Below are 19,479 nucleotides of genomic sequence, written 5' to 3'. Positions count from 1 at the left end.
CCTGACGTCGGTCAGCGGTTTTGGGGTTTTGGGGATCAATCAAGGGGGGTTAGACCCCCCCCAGGACACCGCAGTAACCCTCACCGAGAGGAGCTCAGTGTCGCCCGCTGTGTACCAACTCCAGGTACACAAAAAGTGACCGTTTCTTGGAATCGGAATCTTGGGCATGGGCGGTTATTTAAAGCCACGCAACCCCAAAACTCATCCTGCTTGGAAAACTTAGTGGATGGGGAGAAACCAGCTCTGTTTTGAACCAAATCTACCCGGAGGAGAGAAATGGGGTGTAAACGCCGGGGCGAAAGGCATAAGCGGTGTTTTGGTGTGTTTCACAGCACAAGCTGCCAACATACGACTGAGGCGCAAACCCTTGGGAAAATACCCGTTACGGGGCGGCTCAGATCCCCCGCTGCTTTTATATTATTAAGTTTTAAAGCTTCAGGAGCAAACGTGGGAGGAAACGGGACAAGTGGGGACCTCCGGGTCCGTGGCGAGATGCTCCGAGCATCTCATCGCCCTTCCCCGGCCACCACAGCATCCCCGAAATCGCAGCGAGCCTCGCACGGAGATGCCACCAAAGAATTTAAACCAGAGCAATGAAAGTGCGTGGTGACAGGCAAACAAAAGCCAAAGTTTCAGCAAATGAGGGGGGGTGGGGGGTGGCATTTTACTCCCCCTGAACTGCGAAGGCATCCAGCAAAGATAAAAAATGTACAACTCTAATTAATCTTTGAGTCTGCCGCTTCTTCCTCCTCAGGGGGAGGACTCCTCTCATCGTTCCCCTGCTCCTACATGGAGCCTCTCCCACGGGCTACAGTCCTTCACGAACTGCTCCAGCGTGGTCTCTCACACGGGGTGCAGACCTTCAGGAGCAAACTGCTCCAGCGTGGGTCCCCCACGGGGTCACAAGTCCTGCCAGCAAACCTGCTCCGGCGTGGGCTCCTCTCTCCACGGGTCCACAGGTCCTGCCAGCAACTTGATCCAGCGTGGGCTTCCCACGGGCCACGGCCTCCTTCAGGTGCCTCCACCTGCTCCGGCGTGGGGTCCTCCACGGGCTGCAGGGGGAATCTCTGCACCCCCTCATCCTTCCTCCATGGGCTGCAGGGGGAATCTCTGCACCCCCTCATCCTTCCTCCATGGGCTGCAGGGGGAATCTCTGCACCCCCTCATCCTTCCTCCATGGGCTGCAGGGGGAATCTCTGCACCCCCTCATCCTTCCTCCATGGGCTGCAGGGGGAATCTCTGCACCCCCTCATCCTTCCTCCATGGGCTGCAGGGGGAATCTCTGCACCCCCTCATCCTTCCTCCATGGGCTGCAGGGGGAATCTCTGCACCCCCTCATCCTTCCTCCATGGGCTGCAGGTGGAATCTCTACACCCCCTCATCCTTCCTCCATGGGCTGCAGGTGGAATCTCTACACCCCCTCATCCTTCCTCCATGGGCTGCAGGGGGACAGCCTGCTTCACCATGGCCTTCACCACCGGCTGCAGGGGGATCTCTGCTCCGGTGCCTGGAGCACCTCCTGCCCCTCCTTCTGCACTGACCTGGGTGTCTGCAGAGTTTCTTACAGCTTCTCACTCCTCTCTCCGGCTGCAAAAGCTCTCTCTAACTGTTTTTTTTTCCTTCTTAAATATGTTATCACAGAGGCGCTGATTGGCTCGGCCTTGGCCAGGGGCGGGTCCATCTCGGAGCCGGCTGCCATTGGCTCTGTCAGACACAGGGGAAGCTTCTGGCAGCTTCTCACAGAAGCCACCCCTGTAGCCCCCCCCCGCTACCAAAACCTTGCCACACAAACCCAACACATTTGGGCTGGGTGCTGAGCCCCGCTCCATGCCGGCAGCTGTGTGGGAGGAAAATCCTTTGGGGATCTTCTGCCGGGGGGAATTTGTGGAAGGGGGGGACCCCAATGTCAGCTCTCTGTCCTGGAGCTGGAGGAGGTTGATCTAAACCTCGGGGCGGCACCACGCTCCCTCCCTCCCTCCCTCCCTCCCTCCCTCCCTCCCAGGCATGAACCCACCACAGCCGAGCAAGGAGTAGGGCAAATAATATGGGATAGGATAGTGCGTATATATGATGGCGGGGACAACCCTGGCCTGGCTTGGCAGACCCTCCCGAGGCTGCAAATTATTTTTCTTTATTATTAGAGCTTTTCTGGAGGATGCTGCACACAGTAAAGTACTTTACAGGACACAACCCCCCGCTCTGGGCACCTCCCGCAGGGACAATGCAGGATGCCACCATGTGCATTAAACCACATTTTCTTCCCCCATCCTCCTCTCCCGAGCAGATGGCAGTCGTACGAATCCCAAAGCGCCCAAAGCTTCGCCTCCAACATCAAGCGACACTCGGAAGGCACCTTCACCAGCGACTTCACCCGCTACCTGGACAAGATGAAGGCCAAGGACTTTGTGCACTGGCTCATCAACACCAAGCGGTACAGGTAAAAAGAGGAGAGGGGAAGGGGACCACGCTGGGAAATAACCTCCCACCACGCCACGATCCCAGTCGATAACGCAGTTTTAGAAGTTTTCTCTCCACCTGTTTTCTTATATTCGGCAGCTCCGCAAAGAGGTCCCCGAAGGAGGAGCCCCGTGGCGTCCCCTTCCCGGCCGCGTTCCCACCGCTCACGTAAGTCAGCCCAAACAGCAGACGTGGCCCATTAAAAACAAATAAAGGAATCATTTCAAAACGTAGCCACAAATCAGCGGGTGTGGTGCAAAGTCAGAGTCTGGCTTCCTACGCCTGACGCTGCTTCTCATTTTTGCTGGCTCACGGGGCTTCTCTGGTGTTTACTCGTAATAAAATAAAACAAGGAAAATTAAGCTGCTTTGGGGGAGAGTTGATAATTTACGATGGGAAGAGGCTGTTTTGTTCTTGCCGTGCTCCGTGCTGACGTTTTGCATTTCATTTCAGTCTCAACGCGGCGGGATCGTTTGCATTTACAGGGGATATTACCACGTTGCGGTCTCGTCGAAGCAAAGCATTTGCTCCTTTGCGAACGAGAAAATCCGCTGTTCCCAAGCTCCTAAACTGATGTTAGGGGGAGTTTCTAGTCCGTGAAACTGTTTGGTGGTTGTTTGCTTTTTATTTTGAAGGTACAATTAAACGGCAACATCAGCTTTCCAGCAGCATCAGCCTGGGGATAGTTGCACCCGTCCATCACTGCCAGCGATGGGATGCTCCACGGGAAGGATTTATCCATCACACGCAGCCGCATCAATCAATCCCTTCGGTGTTTCCCAGTCACCTCCTCCGAAAATTTGCACCCGCGGATCAGCCTTCCCTTCAAACCTGCATTTCTCCGGCTTCATTTTCTCTCTAACAGCTCCGAGGGCGCTGTAGATCCTGCGGCTTTCCCTAAACCGTAATAAAACCTTTGTTAAATCCGGCAGCCGGTTGGTGACGTCTCCAATGCTTCCGAGCATCCCATCGGGATCCCGCGCGCCGCTGGTCCCGGGGGATTTTGAGGCACCGGGCTCCGATCCCCGGCTTGGCTCAAGTGCCCCATTTTTCTCTCAGTTCCTCGAGTTTTAGGTAAAAGGGTGATCGGGATGAACCTGCCTGACCCCACAGACCTGTGCCAGAGGGGATTTGGAAAGAAATTAAAAAAAAAAAAAAAAAAAAAAAAGGAAGATAACTAGAACCTTTGGATTGAATGGTAATTAATTGTGTTGCAAATGGTCCAAAAAAAGCCACAAAAGGCAGGGGGGAGGATCTGCTCACTCTGGATGGGGCGACTTCTCTCCTGTACCAACACCTTCACCCCCCCAAGTCCCATTTCTGAACTCCCCGCACACCCCCGGTCTGGCAGAGGTGACGTGGGTGATGCTGCTGTCCCCTCCCTCCTGCAACACAGAGCTCATTGCCATCACTTGCATAGAGAAATTAAAAGAATTTTTTTTTTTAAATTACATAAATCAATAAAACCCCAAACCCACTGATTTCAACTCTTTCCCCAATCGGTTGGTTCCTGACCCAACATCCCAGGGAGATGGATTTCCCCCAAATCAGCGCTGCCCACTCCAAACCCCCCCTTAAAAAGCTCCAAAGATGCCTCCAACTCCTCTCCTCCCTTTAAAAGACTCGGGAGCGGCACAGCAAGACACACGAGACTTTTATTATATTCTTTTCCCATTACGTTCAATGGGTGACAAGAGAAAAATCAGACAGACACGGCTCAGGCGGGTGGACCCGTCAGCCAACATCAACCCTTCACGCACGGGACCCACGAGACGGCGACACAGATTTATATTATTTGAGTTTTACAGAAGGAACCCAAAATCAATCAAATAATAATTAAAAGAAAACAAAACAAAACAAAACACACAAAGATTCAAAGTGATAAATAACACAGATTTGCTTGATGGATTCCAACCCCCTCCCCCGCTCAGTTTTATTTACAACACGGAGCATTTCCAAACTAGAGCATCTCTTACCATAAAATAAATATATTTCAGCATCTCCAAAATGAAAAAATAGTGTCTGTATTTCTAAATGTAGCACATGGGGGGAAAAAATGAAATAAAATTTAAAAAAAGAAAAAGTGCCAGCACCTTATTTATTACCTTTTTACATCTTTTTTCCCCCCTTAGGGATTTCCATGCACCTACATTTTAGGAAACTTCTTTCGAAGGGGCTCCCGGGAGATCTGGGGAGCTCTTCGTTCAGCCCGGCCCCGTTTTCCTTCCCGGGTGGGTTTCTGTCTTTTCTTTCTTTCCGAGCCGAAGAGACGCCAGGCACGCGCAGGGAACAATCCCAGCCTCCGGCCCCTGCCAGGAGGGAGCCGAGTCCAGCCCTGCGCTCTCCTCTTACGGAAAAGAACAAGGACAAAAGAAAAACTGGCCGCTACGAGAAGCCAAATAATTTCATTTAGGGACAGGGCAGCAAGGGGACTGGTACCACAACCGCCCAGCTCCACGCCCATGCCCGTCACCGGCTTAACGCTTCTACCTCCACGGGAATTCAAGTTTATTTTCCAACTGGTGGAGAGCTCAGGGCTCTCCCCCACTGCGACCTTTTCTCCCTGGGGAGGGAGGGACGGCACGGGGGAGCAGCACAGGAAGGCAGCGTGGACGGGAGGTGCACGGAGGAAGAGCAGCGAGAAAACCCAGGCTTTGCACCTTTCCCTTCCTCCAAGCACACACACCCCCCTTTTTTTTTTTGGCCTCGCCTCCTTTTTGAAGAGCTAAACCAGTTTCCTCCCCCTCCACCGGTCACCCCGCCGTGCCGGCAACCGTCAAACTACGGTTTGCAAAGCCCCATCCCGTAAAAGCGTCCGATTTTGGCCCTGCTCGGTGATGTGCCGCTCTCACCCTTACAGAGCCATTTCACATTTTCTTTTCCCCACCCGCACGTCACTTTGGGTCGGTTTGATGCACAAAACGGTTCCCGCGGCGGATGGGAGAAGCCGATGGCAGGAGGGTTCGTGCGCCCGTCCCAGCTGGGCGCGGGGCAGCGGCCGCAGCCGCCAAGAGCCTGGAGCAGGTGCTGAGCCCCCAGCAAGGTGCAGGGCTGCAAGGGGACCTTTTCTTCTGGGTTGTCCTCTCCTCCCAGGCTCCAGGGCCACCCGACTCGACCGCATGTGCCTGGGGTGACGCCGCAGCCCAAGGACCCCCCCAAAACGTGAAGGGGGCACGAGAACCGTCTCTGCTGAACAGCTTGTTCCTGCAAAGCGGCAGGGAGAGGGAGGAGGAGAAGGCAGCTTCCCGCTTTCCTCCCAGCTCGTCCCACCCTGCGAGAGAAAAGACTTTGCAAGGACAGGGCTGAAAAAAGAAAAACCAAAACAACCAACCCCTAGAGTCCCAGGGAGGTAAAAGGAAGGAAAGCGGAGGAACAACGGGGGGGCAGCCCAGGGACGCAGAGCCCCAGGTCTCACCTGGCCTTTCCCAAAACCATACGCTGTATTCAAAGTATTCGATTTTAAGTGGTCCCTTATATTCGGTTTACGGCCAGGGGACAAGAAAGGGGCATTTCTGCATTTTGCAGCTTCCAGGCTGATGGCAGAGCCAAAGGAAAAGAAAATAAATACAATAAAAATAAAATTAAAATAAAATAAAAATAAAAAAAAAATTAAAATAAAAGAAAAATAAAAGTCAAAAAGAAAATAAAAAGAAAATAAAAATGAAAATTAAAATAAAGTAAAATGCTGTAAAACTGGAGGGCAGGGAGCAAACGCTTTTCCTTCGCCTTAGCCCAACTGCTCGGACGCTCCTTAGGCTGCCCCGCCAGGCAGGACATCCCTCTCCTACCTGTAAGGGACGTAGGAGTGAACGAAAGCCTGGACCCCAAACCAGACCAAAAACCCGGCCGTGATAAAGAAGAAAACGGAGAAGGCGTCAAGTATAACAGTAAACTATTTGGAACATAAACATGAGTTTATATTTGGAAAAAAAAAAGAGAAAGGAGAGGAGGAATTGGGTATTAAAAAAATAGCACTGAATGATAAAGCGGTAGCAGTCCCTCTACCACTACGCAACCGCAACAAACACACGCACGTACGCACGGAGGCTCAACAACACCGAACTCCCATTGACCGTGATGTGCACCTCAGTTTGCTGGTCTAGAGATACTGAATGCCTGAAGCACACCAAGGATAACTGAAGACGTCTGCATGGCTTTAATGGGAATCCTCCAACTGGAAAAAAAAAAAAGCAGTTTCTCCCCGTGTCCGCGTTGGCACATCCCTGAGTCACGTTCTCGCTCCTCTCCTTCAAAGTCAAGATTCCTAAACATGAAAACTGGGGAGGGGGAAGAATGAAAAAAAAAAAAAAAGGGAGAGCATCATCAGTGGAAGATGGGGTTTGAGCCCCGTTCGTGGGACCACCGCGGCAGAGAGGAGCTGGCTGGCGTGCCACCGTCCTCGCCGCTGCTCGTTTGCTCAGCATTGCCGGCCGAAGCACGGGAAAACCGTACGCGCGCGTCTCGTCACGCTCGCATGCGGTCCTTTACCTTTTTCCTCCCCAAATTCAGACTGTTTCTGTGTTCATAGGGAGAGTCTTCCACACGGTCGTTTTCGACATTTCATCCCAGATATTAATCTCGGAAGGATCGGTCCTGCAATAAATATTTTACATCGCAATCCGTGATTACGGGAACTGCTGCCGCCAAGTGCGTTAGCACCAGCAAGAGGACCAGGGGGGCCCGGGGAACCAAAGCTCAGCGTAAGCACCGGAGGTTTTGCTGGATGAGGAGTTGCGGGAGGCAAGCCTGTAGAACAACAGCTCCAGGCAAAGGCTCTTGCTGGCGTTTAGCCCTGGAGCGGGCTCCTAAGCCACTGCTGCTACAGGTCGTGCCTACACCACCTCTTTCTTAAATATGAGGATCTCCTGCTACCCTAAAGTCACTGATGATGCAAGTTTTGGGGGTTAAATGGGAGTTGTGCAGCCGCTCTGCGCAGGGGCAGAGCCCCGCCATCGCCTCCGGCAGCCCTGCCCAGAAATTTGATTTTCCCGCCGAGCGGACCGCTTTACCGAGGGACGCTCGATAAAGATGGTGCCAAAAACCTTCAAACGAATCTTGCCGGGGGTCCTGGCGCTTGGTGGCACTTTACCTGTCGCTGCTTTGCTGTGGGATATCCAAGTCGCTGGTCTTCCCCACTTTCAGTTGAACCCAATTTGCAGCAGCAGCTTCCATCACCTTCTGGGACTCCTGACGGAAAAGGGACAAATCAAGTTCTCGGTCTTTAATCAAAGCGGAGATAAACTCAGCACCCAGTAAAGACGTTGCACGCTGTCCTCTCCTCCTGACCTGCGGCAGCTTTAGCTATTAGTGCAGCAGGGTGAAGACCTTTCACTCCAAATACTTTGGGGGGATTAAAAAACGCTATTATGAGTAAACCTTTCCGTAGTATTAATAATAATTAATAATAATAATAATCTTTATTATAGGACTCATTTTTAAAATTATACCTCTAGTCGAGTGTTAAGCTCACTGCTAATTTAGGACAAAAGGTTACGATGTGTGATCCAGGCTATTAGGATCCGTTTCTGTTTAGTTCTGATCTTGCCCCGACATTTAAAGACGAGCTGTGGCAGAAAGAGGCAATCTCACAGCCCGAGGGAGACGCCCGGCCCCGAGCACCCAGCAAGCTTCACCTCTTCTTCTTTGGCTTCATTTTTGGCATCGTCCAACTTCTTCTGCTTGCTTTCTGGCATAAGGTCATCCAGAAAGCTGAGCTCTCGCTTCGAGAAGCAGAAATCCATCACTTTCCGGACAAAAACGAGAGCCAAAACCTTCACGAATAAGAGGGAAGGTGCAGCGAGGTCAGAGATGATGCCACAGCTCGCTCCGACGCTACAAACACCCCGACGCCGAGCAGCACCGGCTCTTACCATCATGGGGAAGATGATGGCGGCACGCGACACCTTGATGGCCCAGAGCAGGACGAGGCAGATCAGCTGGATCATGGTGAAGCAATGCACCTTTCGCAAGGGGACGTGCCGCAGGTAGATGAAATCCGGCTGGTGTTTCGCCGGCATCCCAAACAGCTTCAAGCGATCGAAGAACTGTAAAATAACAGTGAGAAGTTTCTGGCCCCGGGGAGACGCGGAGGGAGTGTTCAGGATCTCACTTGCAATGAGAAATCCTGGATCCCACCGCGTTCCTCTGCGAGCAGCACCCAATTTTCCCTCCGCTCCATCTATAAACCGGCTTGCCCGCGAGAGCTGCCCACCGAACTGCAATTATTCCCCGTTATTCTGTTCTCAGCGTTTCTCAGCACGCTGAATCCCCCAGCAAGGATTTCCACCAGCCACAGAAATCGCCTTCCCTTCGCGCTGAATTCCCCCATTTTCCTGTAACCTGCCCTGAACTTGCCCGGTCCTCCCGGCCCTATACACCTCCTGTGCCTCCTCCAATCTTTTTCTTACACAAAATATTTTGATCGCTTGCTTTCGGAGAGGGGTTTTTCCCCCCATGCCACTGCTTTTTTTACCTGCTTCTATAGAGATGAAATACCAGGGACCCAACACGCTGTAAAAGAGGCCGTACCTGAATTCCTCTGAGCGACGACACACCCATGTAGAGAAAGACGCCATAAAGCACAGGCATTGGTATAAACTCCAAAAATAAATACAGAAATTAGTGCATTCTTGTTTTCAAATTGCATTTTCAGTATTACCGCTCTCTTCTACAGTCCCTGCCTAAAATTGCCTAAAGCCTTCCAGCTTCCACAGGGTTAGAGAGGTGTCGCATTTTAACCATCAGAGATTTTGTGCGTGCGAATGATTTAATGCTCTGCTTTAGGCTGAGCTTTTGAGTTACACTTCATCAGAATAATCCTGTTTTCCAGAAAGGTTGGAGGAAAATAGGTGATTTCGCCCATGCTACCATATGCCGCGTTCTGCGACGGTAGAAAAACATTTGTACGTGTTCTTGTGGCAACACGCAAGAGCAGCGTGCCTCCTGTGAGCCTAGAGATGAGATTACTTTGTGGGAGGAACACGCAAGGAAGCCCACGGGGACGATTTCAGCGCGTTTAGCTACTGGGAACGGCTGTTCCGAGGCATCTGGGGGAACAAATTGCAACCGGTAACGTGCTGCCTGGTTGAAAGAGCAGAGGTACTGCTCTAAATACGCTTCATCGTAACCCATAAACACGGGTGGGCCTGAAAGACATCTGAAAATCCAAGCAGTTGGCTTGCTCGCTTGGCTCGAGCGTGCCAAACTGGGGTCTGAAGGGCTGGAAAGTGCAACCGAGGGTGGTTCCCACCACGGATCGAGCCCCAAGGTTTGGGATCACCTCCTCCTCTGCTCCACAGCTACTCAGGCCTGGAGAAAGGGGACTAGTTTTGCATAACCTCCAAAAAGCTCGCGGTTGTTGGGTGGTTTCCATTTTCCTCTTACCTTTAACACCGAAGTGAAGAAGAATGAGCAGCCCATGAGCACAAAGATCATCAAGCCAGTGACTCTCTGCTCTCGTATCCCCAGAAACTTGGGCTGTTCTCCTGGAGCTGAGCAGCCAGACTCTACTTTGAGGCTATTCACGTGGGTGATGGACAGGACGGTCGCAGCCACAAACCACGGCAGCCCCATCACGGAGCACACCCCCAGCATCACGGCCACCATGAAGAGGTCCAGGTGGTACCCGCATCCTTTCTGCGCGGAGCGAAACAAGAAACAGAGCATCTCACGGGACAAGAGCAAGGACAACGTCGCAAGTCAGACCCAAACAACCCTGTTTGAGCTCAAGTCGACGTCTTGAAAATTGAAAACACGAACTGGAAACAAATAAGGATGTATCCAGTCTTTGCGCAAGCACCTTGCATGACAATCCGGCAGCAGTTCAGACAAAGTGGATTTGGGGAGTTTGTATCTACTTCTCAACCAAAAAACCACCTTACTATTTTTCATTCATAAAGACATTTCTACCACTTGCGAGTAAGATATGACTCTCAGTTATCCCTGGCAGCACATCAAAATGATTCGTTCCCCAGCTGCTGCTGACATTTTAAAACAAAAGCGTGCTTCTACAACGCTCTAAGCTTAATATGCTCCTCCGAAAGATTGCTCATCTGAACTCCCCTGTTGTCGTTTGCTCCCTGTGTCATCATTAAGCCAGGAGACCATCTTGCCACGCTGCCTGACGTTGTTCCAAACCAATGCCTTCACAAGGCATTTGGAATTGGAGCTTCTCCCCGTACCTGCAGCCCAGAGCGGGTTGCGGATGGGGTTGTCTCCTGCAGCCCCTTACCTTCAGCCTGTGCTCCTTCCTGTTCACGATAAGAGCCGTGATCTGCTGGTCCATGAATATCAAGATGGTGCAAAGCAGAGCTGGGATGAGCGCAGCCACCACCGTCCACCAAGGGTTGGGTCCTATGGGGTTGATGAACCACCCGCGGTCGTCTCTGGTAGGCTGCAACAAAGCACACACATCAGCCTCATCTCCCAGCCCAGCTACTTCACCGGCTTGGATTTTCCCCTCCATCCCCGTGTCACAGCATCTCCCAGCCCTGGTTTCACGTCACCCCGGGGCTCAGCAGTGCCAGCATCCTCTTTGCAAGCACCTGTAGCTATTTCTCCTGCAGGTACCTAGTTTTGGGGCTGTCTTCTCATTTCCAGGAGGAAACGATGCACTTGGAGGTGGAGGAGGAGATGGTCACACCACCAGCATCTCCTCCAGACTCAGCCCTGTCCTGCCCCGGTGAAACCCGCTCCGTGCCATAACACCCCCCCTACCTTGAACATATGGGGGATGTGGAGCTTCGGTGACGGGATCCCAGTCATGAAGTCAATGAGCACCATGATGACGATGGTGAGGAAAACAGCAAAGTCACTTATTGTGGACCGCACCTGGGGCAAGAAACCAGAGCTGAAAGGGGCATCGCAAAGGGGGCCGCAACATGAGATGGAAAAATGAGAGACATCAACAACATTAAGGCTGGTTAACAAAATCCCACCACTCTGAGGACATGCAGCCAAATCCCTTGGTTAGCTACTGTTGCTGTGCTTGTCTCTGTGAGAGCTGGTGTCAGACAATAAAAAAAAAAAGAGTTTAATTAGGTGGAAGAGGGTTGTTTGAATTCAAACCTTAAGTAAAAAAAATATTAAAAAATAAGGAAGCAGATGGCTGCCACTGCAGCCACGCTCACAGCTAAAATGGGAATAAGGCGCACTGAGGCATCGTATGTTCCTCAAAAGGAAGAAAAAGTGTCTTTTCCTATGGCAGCTCCTCATTTGAACCAACTTTCCCCTTGAGCATAATGCACAGAAGGTAAAAAAAAAAAAAAAAAGGCAAATAACCCCGCACAACTTTGGAAGACCTCATTTCCCACTGCCTGAGCAAAATATCGCTCGGGGGCAGGTCGCGAGGCAGGTGGGAAACGCCACGGTCGTTTAGCACTCATGGAAACGAGGGAGGGACATCCAAGCTGCTGGAGAGTTTGGCCTTCAAGGTCAATGTTTCCCAGCTTGACCAAGCGGTGGCAAATACTGCTTAGCGCTCCGGGAAAGCCATTTTGGGAAATGAGTGTGGAGACTGCTGCCGGCCACCATCTTCTACCTACTCTGGTTGGGAAGTAACGGCTGCTTTTAAACTTCTTCAAGAAGCTCGACAGGACAAAGGTGGAGAAGAAGAGGATGCAGCACCAGAAGAGGACATTAGGCGCGTAGGGGCCGTTGCGTCCACAGGCAGGTCCGTGAAACTCTCCATGCAAATACCGACATTCCTGGAGAAACAGAGCGTCAGGACACAAAGGTAGTGCACGTGCGGCAAGGAAACCTGGGATAACTCGGGGCTTTTGAGGATCTTGGTCCAAGATCCATGACCTTGTAACTGCTGCTGCTGCTGCTGCTGCTGACGGAGATTTATATTGAATGAGCAGCAGCTGAACAAGTGACACATCGAACCGCACAGAGGAGAGCGGAGAGGCGAGATGTGATGGGACACCATATCACAGACCCATGGCACATCCTCCGCTCGAATGGCAGGCAACCGTGGCTGAAGAAGACGCCAAGAGGGGAAGGAAACACTGGAAGTTCTTGGGGATAGAGAAAGAGGGAGCAGGGAAGGAGGGCTAAGACAGCCGCGGAAGGCAAGGAGAAGAGACGAATCGTCCCTTCCCAGCGAAGGGCTCCCAGGACACGGCCAAGAGGGGATGAAGATGTCCTGAAGAGCCTCCCATCCTATGCCTGGGCTTTGCTTCCAGCAACAGCAGCCCGAGAGGCTGCTCAGACGTGCAAATTTATGCATGGACCTACAGACAGTGCTGAGTAAGCAAGCAAGGACTGGAGTTCTTAGGAACCAAGTAAGGAAGCTAAGGACTACCTTCAAGCAGGAACTTAAGTCCTCCAACTTCTACAAGAATCAAACCACCCACTTAACCTTGCTCCTGGTCAGAAAAATTGTCCTGCGACAGGGTCAAGGAGGACAGTTATTACCCACGATGTTGGGGGGACAAGGTGGACTCTCCTTCCCAGGACCAAGCGGGTTAAAACCACACGTTAGATTTAAAGAATGCCTTTGCAGAGCAGCACTAGCACAGTCTGAAGCCCCTCATCACCCGAAGGGCTCTGACTTTTGCAAAATGTGAACGCCCCTGGACCCCGCGGCCGCGGAAGTAGTGGCTTGGGGCACTTACAGTCACCGTGAGGTTTTCCCAGGCGATGCCAGACACGTTGATCTCGTTGCTCTCCCAGAAACGCAGGGTTGCGTTGCTGGGATGGCTTGGTGCCTCACACTTACAGCTGGGAGGAGAAAAGCCAAGACGAGGGTGAGGGAAAGGCAATGGAGGTGCAGCCCTGAGCTCCTGCCAAGGGGCAGCAGCCTTTTAGGAGGAAAAGAAAAACTCACTAGTAGACGGTGAGGAAGTCGAGCTTGCTGTGCATGTGCACAGGGTAGGTCTCTCGCAGGTGACTCAGCTTCTCCAGAGCCTCGTAGATGAAGATGATGCAGATGAGGGAGGCGAAGGCTTCTTCGGTGAAGCGGGTGATGTAGCACACCAAACAGCTGGCGTCGGTGGCCACCAGCACTATGCAGAAGGCGGCAGTCCACAGCCCGATGCAGGCCCGCAGAGAGAGATAGGAGAGCGCGTACTCCCTGGGAAACCAAAATCAAACAAAGGCTGGAAAGGCCAGGAAGAGGCGCCGAGCCGTGCCTTCCTTCGGGGAAAATCACGAGCAATTTAGGAGCACGTCAAGGCTGCAGATGGTAAATGCACTTTCCATGTCCTACTACAGACAGCCTTGGGGCTGCGGTGCAGGGTGCGGACCTGCAGGAGGAGAGGCCAATTATTTCATGATTGTTATTTAACAATTAGCTTGTGTTAAGGCCTTGGAGGCTAATTGAGGTCAGGGCCCTTTGTGGAAGGTGGTGTCCTCCCACATCACCCCCATGCCCTAACACCAAAACCCCGGCTGATTTTGCACCCAGTCACCTGCTACCAGCAAGCTGGGGCTGAAGAATAAATTGAATTGCAATCAGGGCGTCTCATCTCACATCAAACTCATCACAACACAAGGATCCCCATCCTTATGGCTTCTCCTCTTCCTGCTTCATTTTAACCCTAAAACCCCCAAACAACCTCATCCATCCTTCAGAGACCAAGGGCTCTTGCACCATCACATACTAAAGCAGCAGCGTGCAACGTCTGCGACACAGAAAACAACTGAAATCTTACAACTCTCACTGAGAAAAAGTCGAGAAAAACATCTTTTCTCCACCAGTGCCTCCTGAAGGCTCTCGCGGCACTCGGCCGCGGCAGCCGGCCTTACTTGCAGAATTTGTAGAGGATCTTTTCGAACACGAGGACGGGTCCAGTGCTGCCGAGGACGGTGAGAGGTTGGCCAGCAAAGAGGGAATACACCACGCCAGTCATGGATGCGCCCAGCAGTGACTCCATGGCACTCTGTCCAGGGAAGAGGCAGCGGCGAGGAAATAAATCAATGGGAAAAAGAAGAAAAAACCCAAAGCAAATTCACTGCAGCGAAGATTTTGCATGAGTTTTGCGCTCCCCCACGCCACCCAAGAGAGCTGCTCACGATGTGGCCGTCGGTCGCCTCCCCCAGCAGTCCCCCGAAGGTGATGACAGGGGACATGCAGGCACAGAAGAGGAAGAGGAAGGACGCCAGACACTGCAGGCTCAGACCATCCCGAAAGTCGCTCCAGAACCACGGGGCTTTGCGCTTCACGTCCAGGATCAAACCTCCAAAGAGCCTGGAGGAAGGAAAAACAAATAGACTGTTTCCCTGCAAGACCACACAGAGGGGGTTTTGCTGCAGAAGGACAAGCCCAAGCAGACAGTAACCTTCATTGCTAACCAGCAGCAGTCTCCTTCGGCCGTTTTATACCCGGCAGAAACCAAGCAAGCACAAAAAACCCCTCCAACAAAAAGAAAAAGGACCAAACCTGAAAGCCCATCCCCTCTTACTGCAACTGTCCCTTGCTTGGAGAAGCAGCAGAGCTCTCCCTGGAGGTATTTACACAGCTGCTTCCACCCCAAATCAAGAAAATCTGTCTGCAGTGGTGCTGTGGCTGAGCCCAGCTGCCCAGATCTCACCTGCCCAGCCCAGGGGACCGAGCTGGTAATGTGAAGCCCCTTCACTGAACCAACTAACCCCAGAAAACTGCTACAAGGGAAGGTGCACGCTCTGATTCTAGAGGCAAAGAGAAAAAAAAAACCAAACAACAAACCCCACAAACTATTAAAGCTCACACCTTCCCGTGCGCTCCAGTTCAGGACCACTGTGTTTCTCTGGCTTGCTGTGAGAAGCACTGTCATCGAGAGCTCCTGGCATCTTCCTTTTTCCCTGTTAAAAAGGAAATAAGCCAAAGCTATGGATTCGTAACCACTGGCTTGTTGGGCTTCTGGTCTGGGTATGTGACTGCGTCAAACTGGGACCTGGTGAATCTGGGTCCCAGAACAGCATCCCCGGCCGGCCGGCCGCCGGCCTGCCCGTCCCCCTCGCGCCTCCCTCCGCCGCAGCACCCACCTGCGAAGGGACGTTTTTCGGGGGCTCGATTCGGATCGATGGATCCCATTCTCCTGGCGGCAAGACCGTGACCTGATCCAGAAACTCGTCGATGCCGGCCACGAGGTCAGCCCGGTTCTCGGCTTTATAGGCAACGTCACGGAAAACCTGCCGACAGGAGACAACCTGCTCAGAGGCCAACCCATCTCCGATGTCCTAAGCACTACAGTAAGCTCCTGGCTAAATGCAAGATCATTTTCCCCAAATTTCCTGCTTGTAATGGCAGGAAATATTCCCCCAAATGGAAAAATCTGTCCATCACGGTACTTGTAATCATCTCCTCCACGAGGTCCCCATCCCTCATGGCACACCATACCCTTTTGCTTAAAGCGGGGAAGTTTCACTGGCCCTGGCAACGCCACCACTGGGGACAGGGTGCTGGGGACCCCGGGGAGGTGCAGGATGCACACCGGGTGGGATTTCAACCTCCAAGAGGTGGGGTGATACAAATCCGTGCGTTTGCTTCGGCGTGTGAACGAGGGGTGGGCTATCTGGAGAGGTGCGGGCAGTTGGGAAGCAAATCCTCTTCCTCACTACTGCAGAGAGGTGAAGAAAACCAAAAATGACCCGGAATTCTCTCTTCTCGCACCTCATCCGTCATGATAGTAGCCATGGACCTGCCGATCTCATGGTACTGATGGGCTTTGCCTTCTGGTCCAAGCAAAACAAACAGGAACCTGGGCAAGAAAAACACAATGAGCGAGAAGAACGTGTCCTTGCTCAAAGGACACCCAAGGAAATCCCTGGGAGCCCCCAGCCCCGAGCGCAGCTCCAGAGGGGACACGTAGGCTCACCGACTCCGCCAGGAATTTGAAATTCACCAAAACCGATGGCAAATTTAATTTTTGGGCCAATTTTCATTAAAATTGGCCAAGGGGTTTGAAAGACACAGCAGGGAAGGGATGCGAGTGGGAGAAATGTCCTCGCTCCCCCTGCCCTTGTTCCCTTGGGACGCCAAACTGATGCATGCACCTTGATGTTCTTTCGTTGGGTGGGGGTTTTTTGAAATAAAATCTTTGTGCTTCTCGTTCAGACCTTGTTGGGATGGGAACTTCCGTCATGCCCGAGAGGAGGACAGCCGGGGTCAGGCGGACAAATGCCACGATGGGCTGGCGAAGGAAATCCAGCTCTCCTACGAGCACGTTGGATGCTTCAGCCCCGGTGGGAATTTTCTTCATGAAATGCAGCTGCGCCTAGGCACAACAAGCGATTTTCAGGCAAATACCCCAAAAGCAAAGCCCTCAGCACTCTGCAGCCAAATTTGCAAGACCAAATCTGGCCCTAAAGGCATAAGATAGCTACGAGCGTCTCACCTTGCTTAAGTCCATCGCGTTGCTCTCGTGGTTCACCCCATTTTTAGCTTCTGCAGTGGTAGGAGAAGGATGAGGGGTGAGTGTTTGGGCTGGTAGGAAAAAGAAAGACACTCAGAAAGACGGACAAGGAGCAATTGGGATGCTTCTCCTCTGCCAGGACAAGTCGAATGGGACCAGAGCCCTGCAGGAACCCTCACCTGGTGCCAAACCCTGCAGGAACCCTCACCTGGCTTGTCAAGGAGGTGCAGGTCTGACTGCTTCTTGCTCACATCAGCAAACGAGCGGACAATGGGAAGAAGGTTGTTTCTTTTCTTCTCATTCTGATGGTGATGCTTCTTCAGTAGGACTTCTCGAACTTTTGCCCGCACATGCTCGTCAAACTCCGTGGACTGGTCTTGCGGGCCCAGGATCATATCTGGGGATGGCAAAGGGAAACGAAGCCATCAGAGCAGAAACCCCCCCAGGTCCCAAGCCCCGAAGCCCCCGGGGGAAGGCTGTGCCACGCAGGATCCCCTGACACAGGCCCAGCCTTGCTTAGCAAGACATTTTAATACAGTTCAGCCTTTGCAGCGAAAGCAAGAAGTTTCTTTTGCTAAAAAACACGAGCAAAGTGCTTATTCATCACTCTGCTAAGATAATTATTTCCCATTCGAAATAATGCAATTTTCTTGCCCCGTCTGGCCTTTCTGTCTGACTCTACACATTCAAAAAAAAAAAATGGAAAAAACACACCAGAAAAAGCTGGTGTGACTGTTGCACGTCCAGCCTGCATCCAAAACCAACTTAAAAACACAGTGGGGTTTCTGGAAAAGGACGCGCCATTGGGGCAGGGTTTGATTCGGGAGCGGAGGGCACCGCGGCAAACCGAGCTCGGCCGTTCCCGCAGAGACGCGCCGCGCGCGGTACCTGCAATCTCTTCGATGCTGTTGGCACAAATGTCCAGCAGCACCGTCCCGTTGATGATGCAACTCCTCAGCTCAGAGAGGCTGTGCAAGGACAGCGTGGCCACGTAGGGCTTGCTCCAGCGCTCGCCGCCGTCTTCCACGTCCTCCTCAAACTTCAGCCACCTGCGGACATCAGGCGCAATCAGCCCCATTGCGAGGAAACGGCCTCAGCTCCGCAACCCCTTTAACAGAGCTACAGGGCGGCGAGAGAAGGCTCCTCGCATCGGCACCTGCAAAAGCTTTGCCAAAGTCCCGGAGAGCGGAAAGCAGAGCCCGCGGGCGCTGCCGGCGAGGGGACTCCTCTCCCACCGCGGCCGGCAGCGGGGATTTACCTTGCCGTTTCCTTCCACTCGGCATCTTCACCCTCTTTCACGCAGATCTCATCCAGCTCGGTGAACAAGTCATGGGGAACGTGCTGCTCGTCCTCCTCGGTCCCGAGGATGAACTGCACTCGCTGGGACGGAGTGTCTGGGGGCAGAAGGCAAAGCCCCGTCCCGTTACCACGCCCGAATACGGCCCGTCACGCTCATAGGCAAAGCGGGCATCGATCGGCACCATAAACATCGGGCTGGCCCCTCTGCCCTGGCTCTGTCCAGGCTTGCACAGAGCCCCAGAGAAGGAGAAGCATCTAATCCACCTCTGCATAAGCATGGGCACCTTCCCTTCCCCACAGTTCCATTTTTAAAGCCAGGATCCCTCTGAGGAAGGCGAGCCTAAATCCTTTATGCATTTAACTGTCTTAAAAAAAAATAAAAAAATAAAAATAAAAAAAAAAGAGAAGAAAGAGGAAAGTTTGGGAAAAGAGAGAGGGTCCTGCTAAATGATGCCGCTTTCCCTCGGAGGAACAGCAAGCCACTCAAACCGGCACGGGGACCTGCTTGCAGAAGACCCCAGCACCCACGTAGCCCCGAGGAGTTCAGTGAACGCTGCGGCGGGACTTACAGTGGTAGCCCTGCTCCGTCGGGGCAGAGTCCTTCTCCCGTTCCCGATGTTTCTGGCTGTGGGGACGGTGATGCCGGTGGCTTTGCCTCACCAGCGGCATCCGCACGCCCACGTACAGGGTCCGGTGGCCTGCGAAAAAGCGGCGTTTGCATCGTTCTCGATACCCCGGAGACGCTTGATGCAGATGCCGCAATTAAATCAGTGCAGCCATCCCAGGAGGAAACACCAACTTCTCTTAATTTTCTTTTAACTGGATCCCTGAATGTCACAGACCTGCCCTTTTTTCCCAAGCCTATTTTACTCAAACTTTGCAACGAGAGAGCAACAACAAGTGATGGTTCCCGATCATCTAAAATGCCAAGCAAGGGACGTCGCAGGGACTTTGTGCGACGGGAAAAGGCGCTGGGCTGGCGGCTCCTCTACCGGGATCTCAGCAGAGACTCACCTTCCAACTCCTCCTTCTCATAGTGAATATTGACGACGTTGCTCGTTCTTCCTTGGTCAATCACTGCCTCTTCGTCATCTCCCTGTTTAGAAAGGAGAAGGGAAAAGTTGCGCAGAGCTCCCTTACGTCCTCCCGGCCATCGTCCACCCCCGCGTCCACCCAAATCCACGAGCATCACGCCTCCGCGTGCCTCCTCCTCCAGGCACAGCCCTAAAAGCACGGACTTGGAGGAGGTTTCTCTTCCCATAACCCAATAAAACAGCCCGTAGCATCGTTCAAACACAAAAAAAAACCCCAAAAACCCCTCTGAGATTCGCACCCAGTTGCTCGATTTCTGAAACCGAAGTTTGAAGAAGAGCAAAACACCAAGAAA

The 19,479-nt window shown here is 52.6% G+C and overlaps 1 protein-coding gene across 1 annotated transcript; it reads right to left on the bottom strand.

The window, feature by feature from the left end:
- Positions 1 to 6,962: 6,962 nt before the first annotated feature.
- On the bottom strand, positions 6,963 to 19,194 carry LOC129201181 (electroneutral sodium bicarbonate exchanger 1-like). Its single transcript, XM_054812331.1, has 23 exons — positions 19,107 to 19,194; positions 18,662 to 18,790; positions 18,052 to 18,187; positions 17,682 to 17,842; positions 17,002 to 17,190; positions 16,776 to 16,864; positions 16,498 to 16,655; positions 16,052 to 16,139; positions 15,424 to 15,570; positions 15,149 to 15,240; positions 14,473 to 14,647; positions 14,206 to 14,339; positions 13,286 to 13,531; positions 13,074 to 13,179; positions 12,000 to 12,161; positions 11,173 to 11,286; positions 10,688 to 10,849; positions 9,841 to 10,092; positions 8,986 to 9,054; positions 8,328 to 8,501; positions 8,091 to 8,228; positions 7,547 to 7,644; positions 6,963 to 7,050 (listed from the first exon to the last, which is right to left on the bottom strand). Exons 2-23 carry the CDS (start codon positions 18,759 to 18,761, stop codon positions 6,963 to 6,965), a joined length of 3,078 nt encoding a protein of 1,025 aa, XP_054668306.1. The 5' UTR covers positions 18,762 to 18,790; positions 19,107 to 19,194.
- Between the last annotated feature and the right edge of the window lie 285 nt (positions 19,195 to 19,479).

Source organism: Grus americana, unplaced genomic scaffold (genome assembly GCF_028858705.1).
Source record: "Grus americana isolate bGruAme1 unplaced genomic scaffold, bGruAme1.mat scaffold_82, whole genome shotgun sequence".
NCBI lineage: Eukaryota > Metazoa > Chordata > Aves > Gruiformes > Gruidae > Grus > Grus americana.
Note: the sequence above shows the minus strand (reverse complement) of the source record. Positions and strands in the feature narration are given on the sequence as shown.

Bases quoted from the DNA above. Each gene is read 5' to 3' on its own strand.
- LOC129201181 (XM_054812331.1), bottom strand. From the start codon at position 18,761: ATGCCGCTGGTGAGGCAAAGCCACCGGCATCACCGTCCCCACAGCCAG. The intron at 14,340-14,472 runs GTGAGCAGCTCT...TTCCCTGGACAG, and splicing joins AGGCGACCGACGGCCACATC to AGTGCCATGGAGTCACTGCT. The intron at 8,502-8,985 runs GTACGGCCTCTT...GTTATTTTACAG, and splicing joins CGTCGCTCAGAGGAATTCAG to TTCTTCGATCGCTTGAAGCT.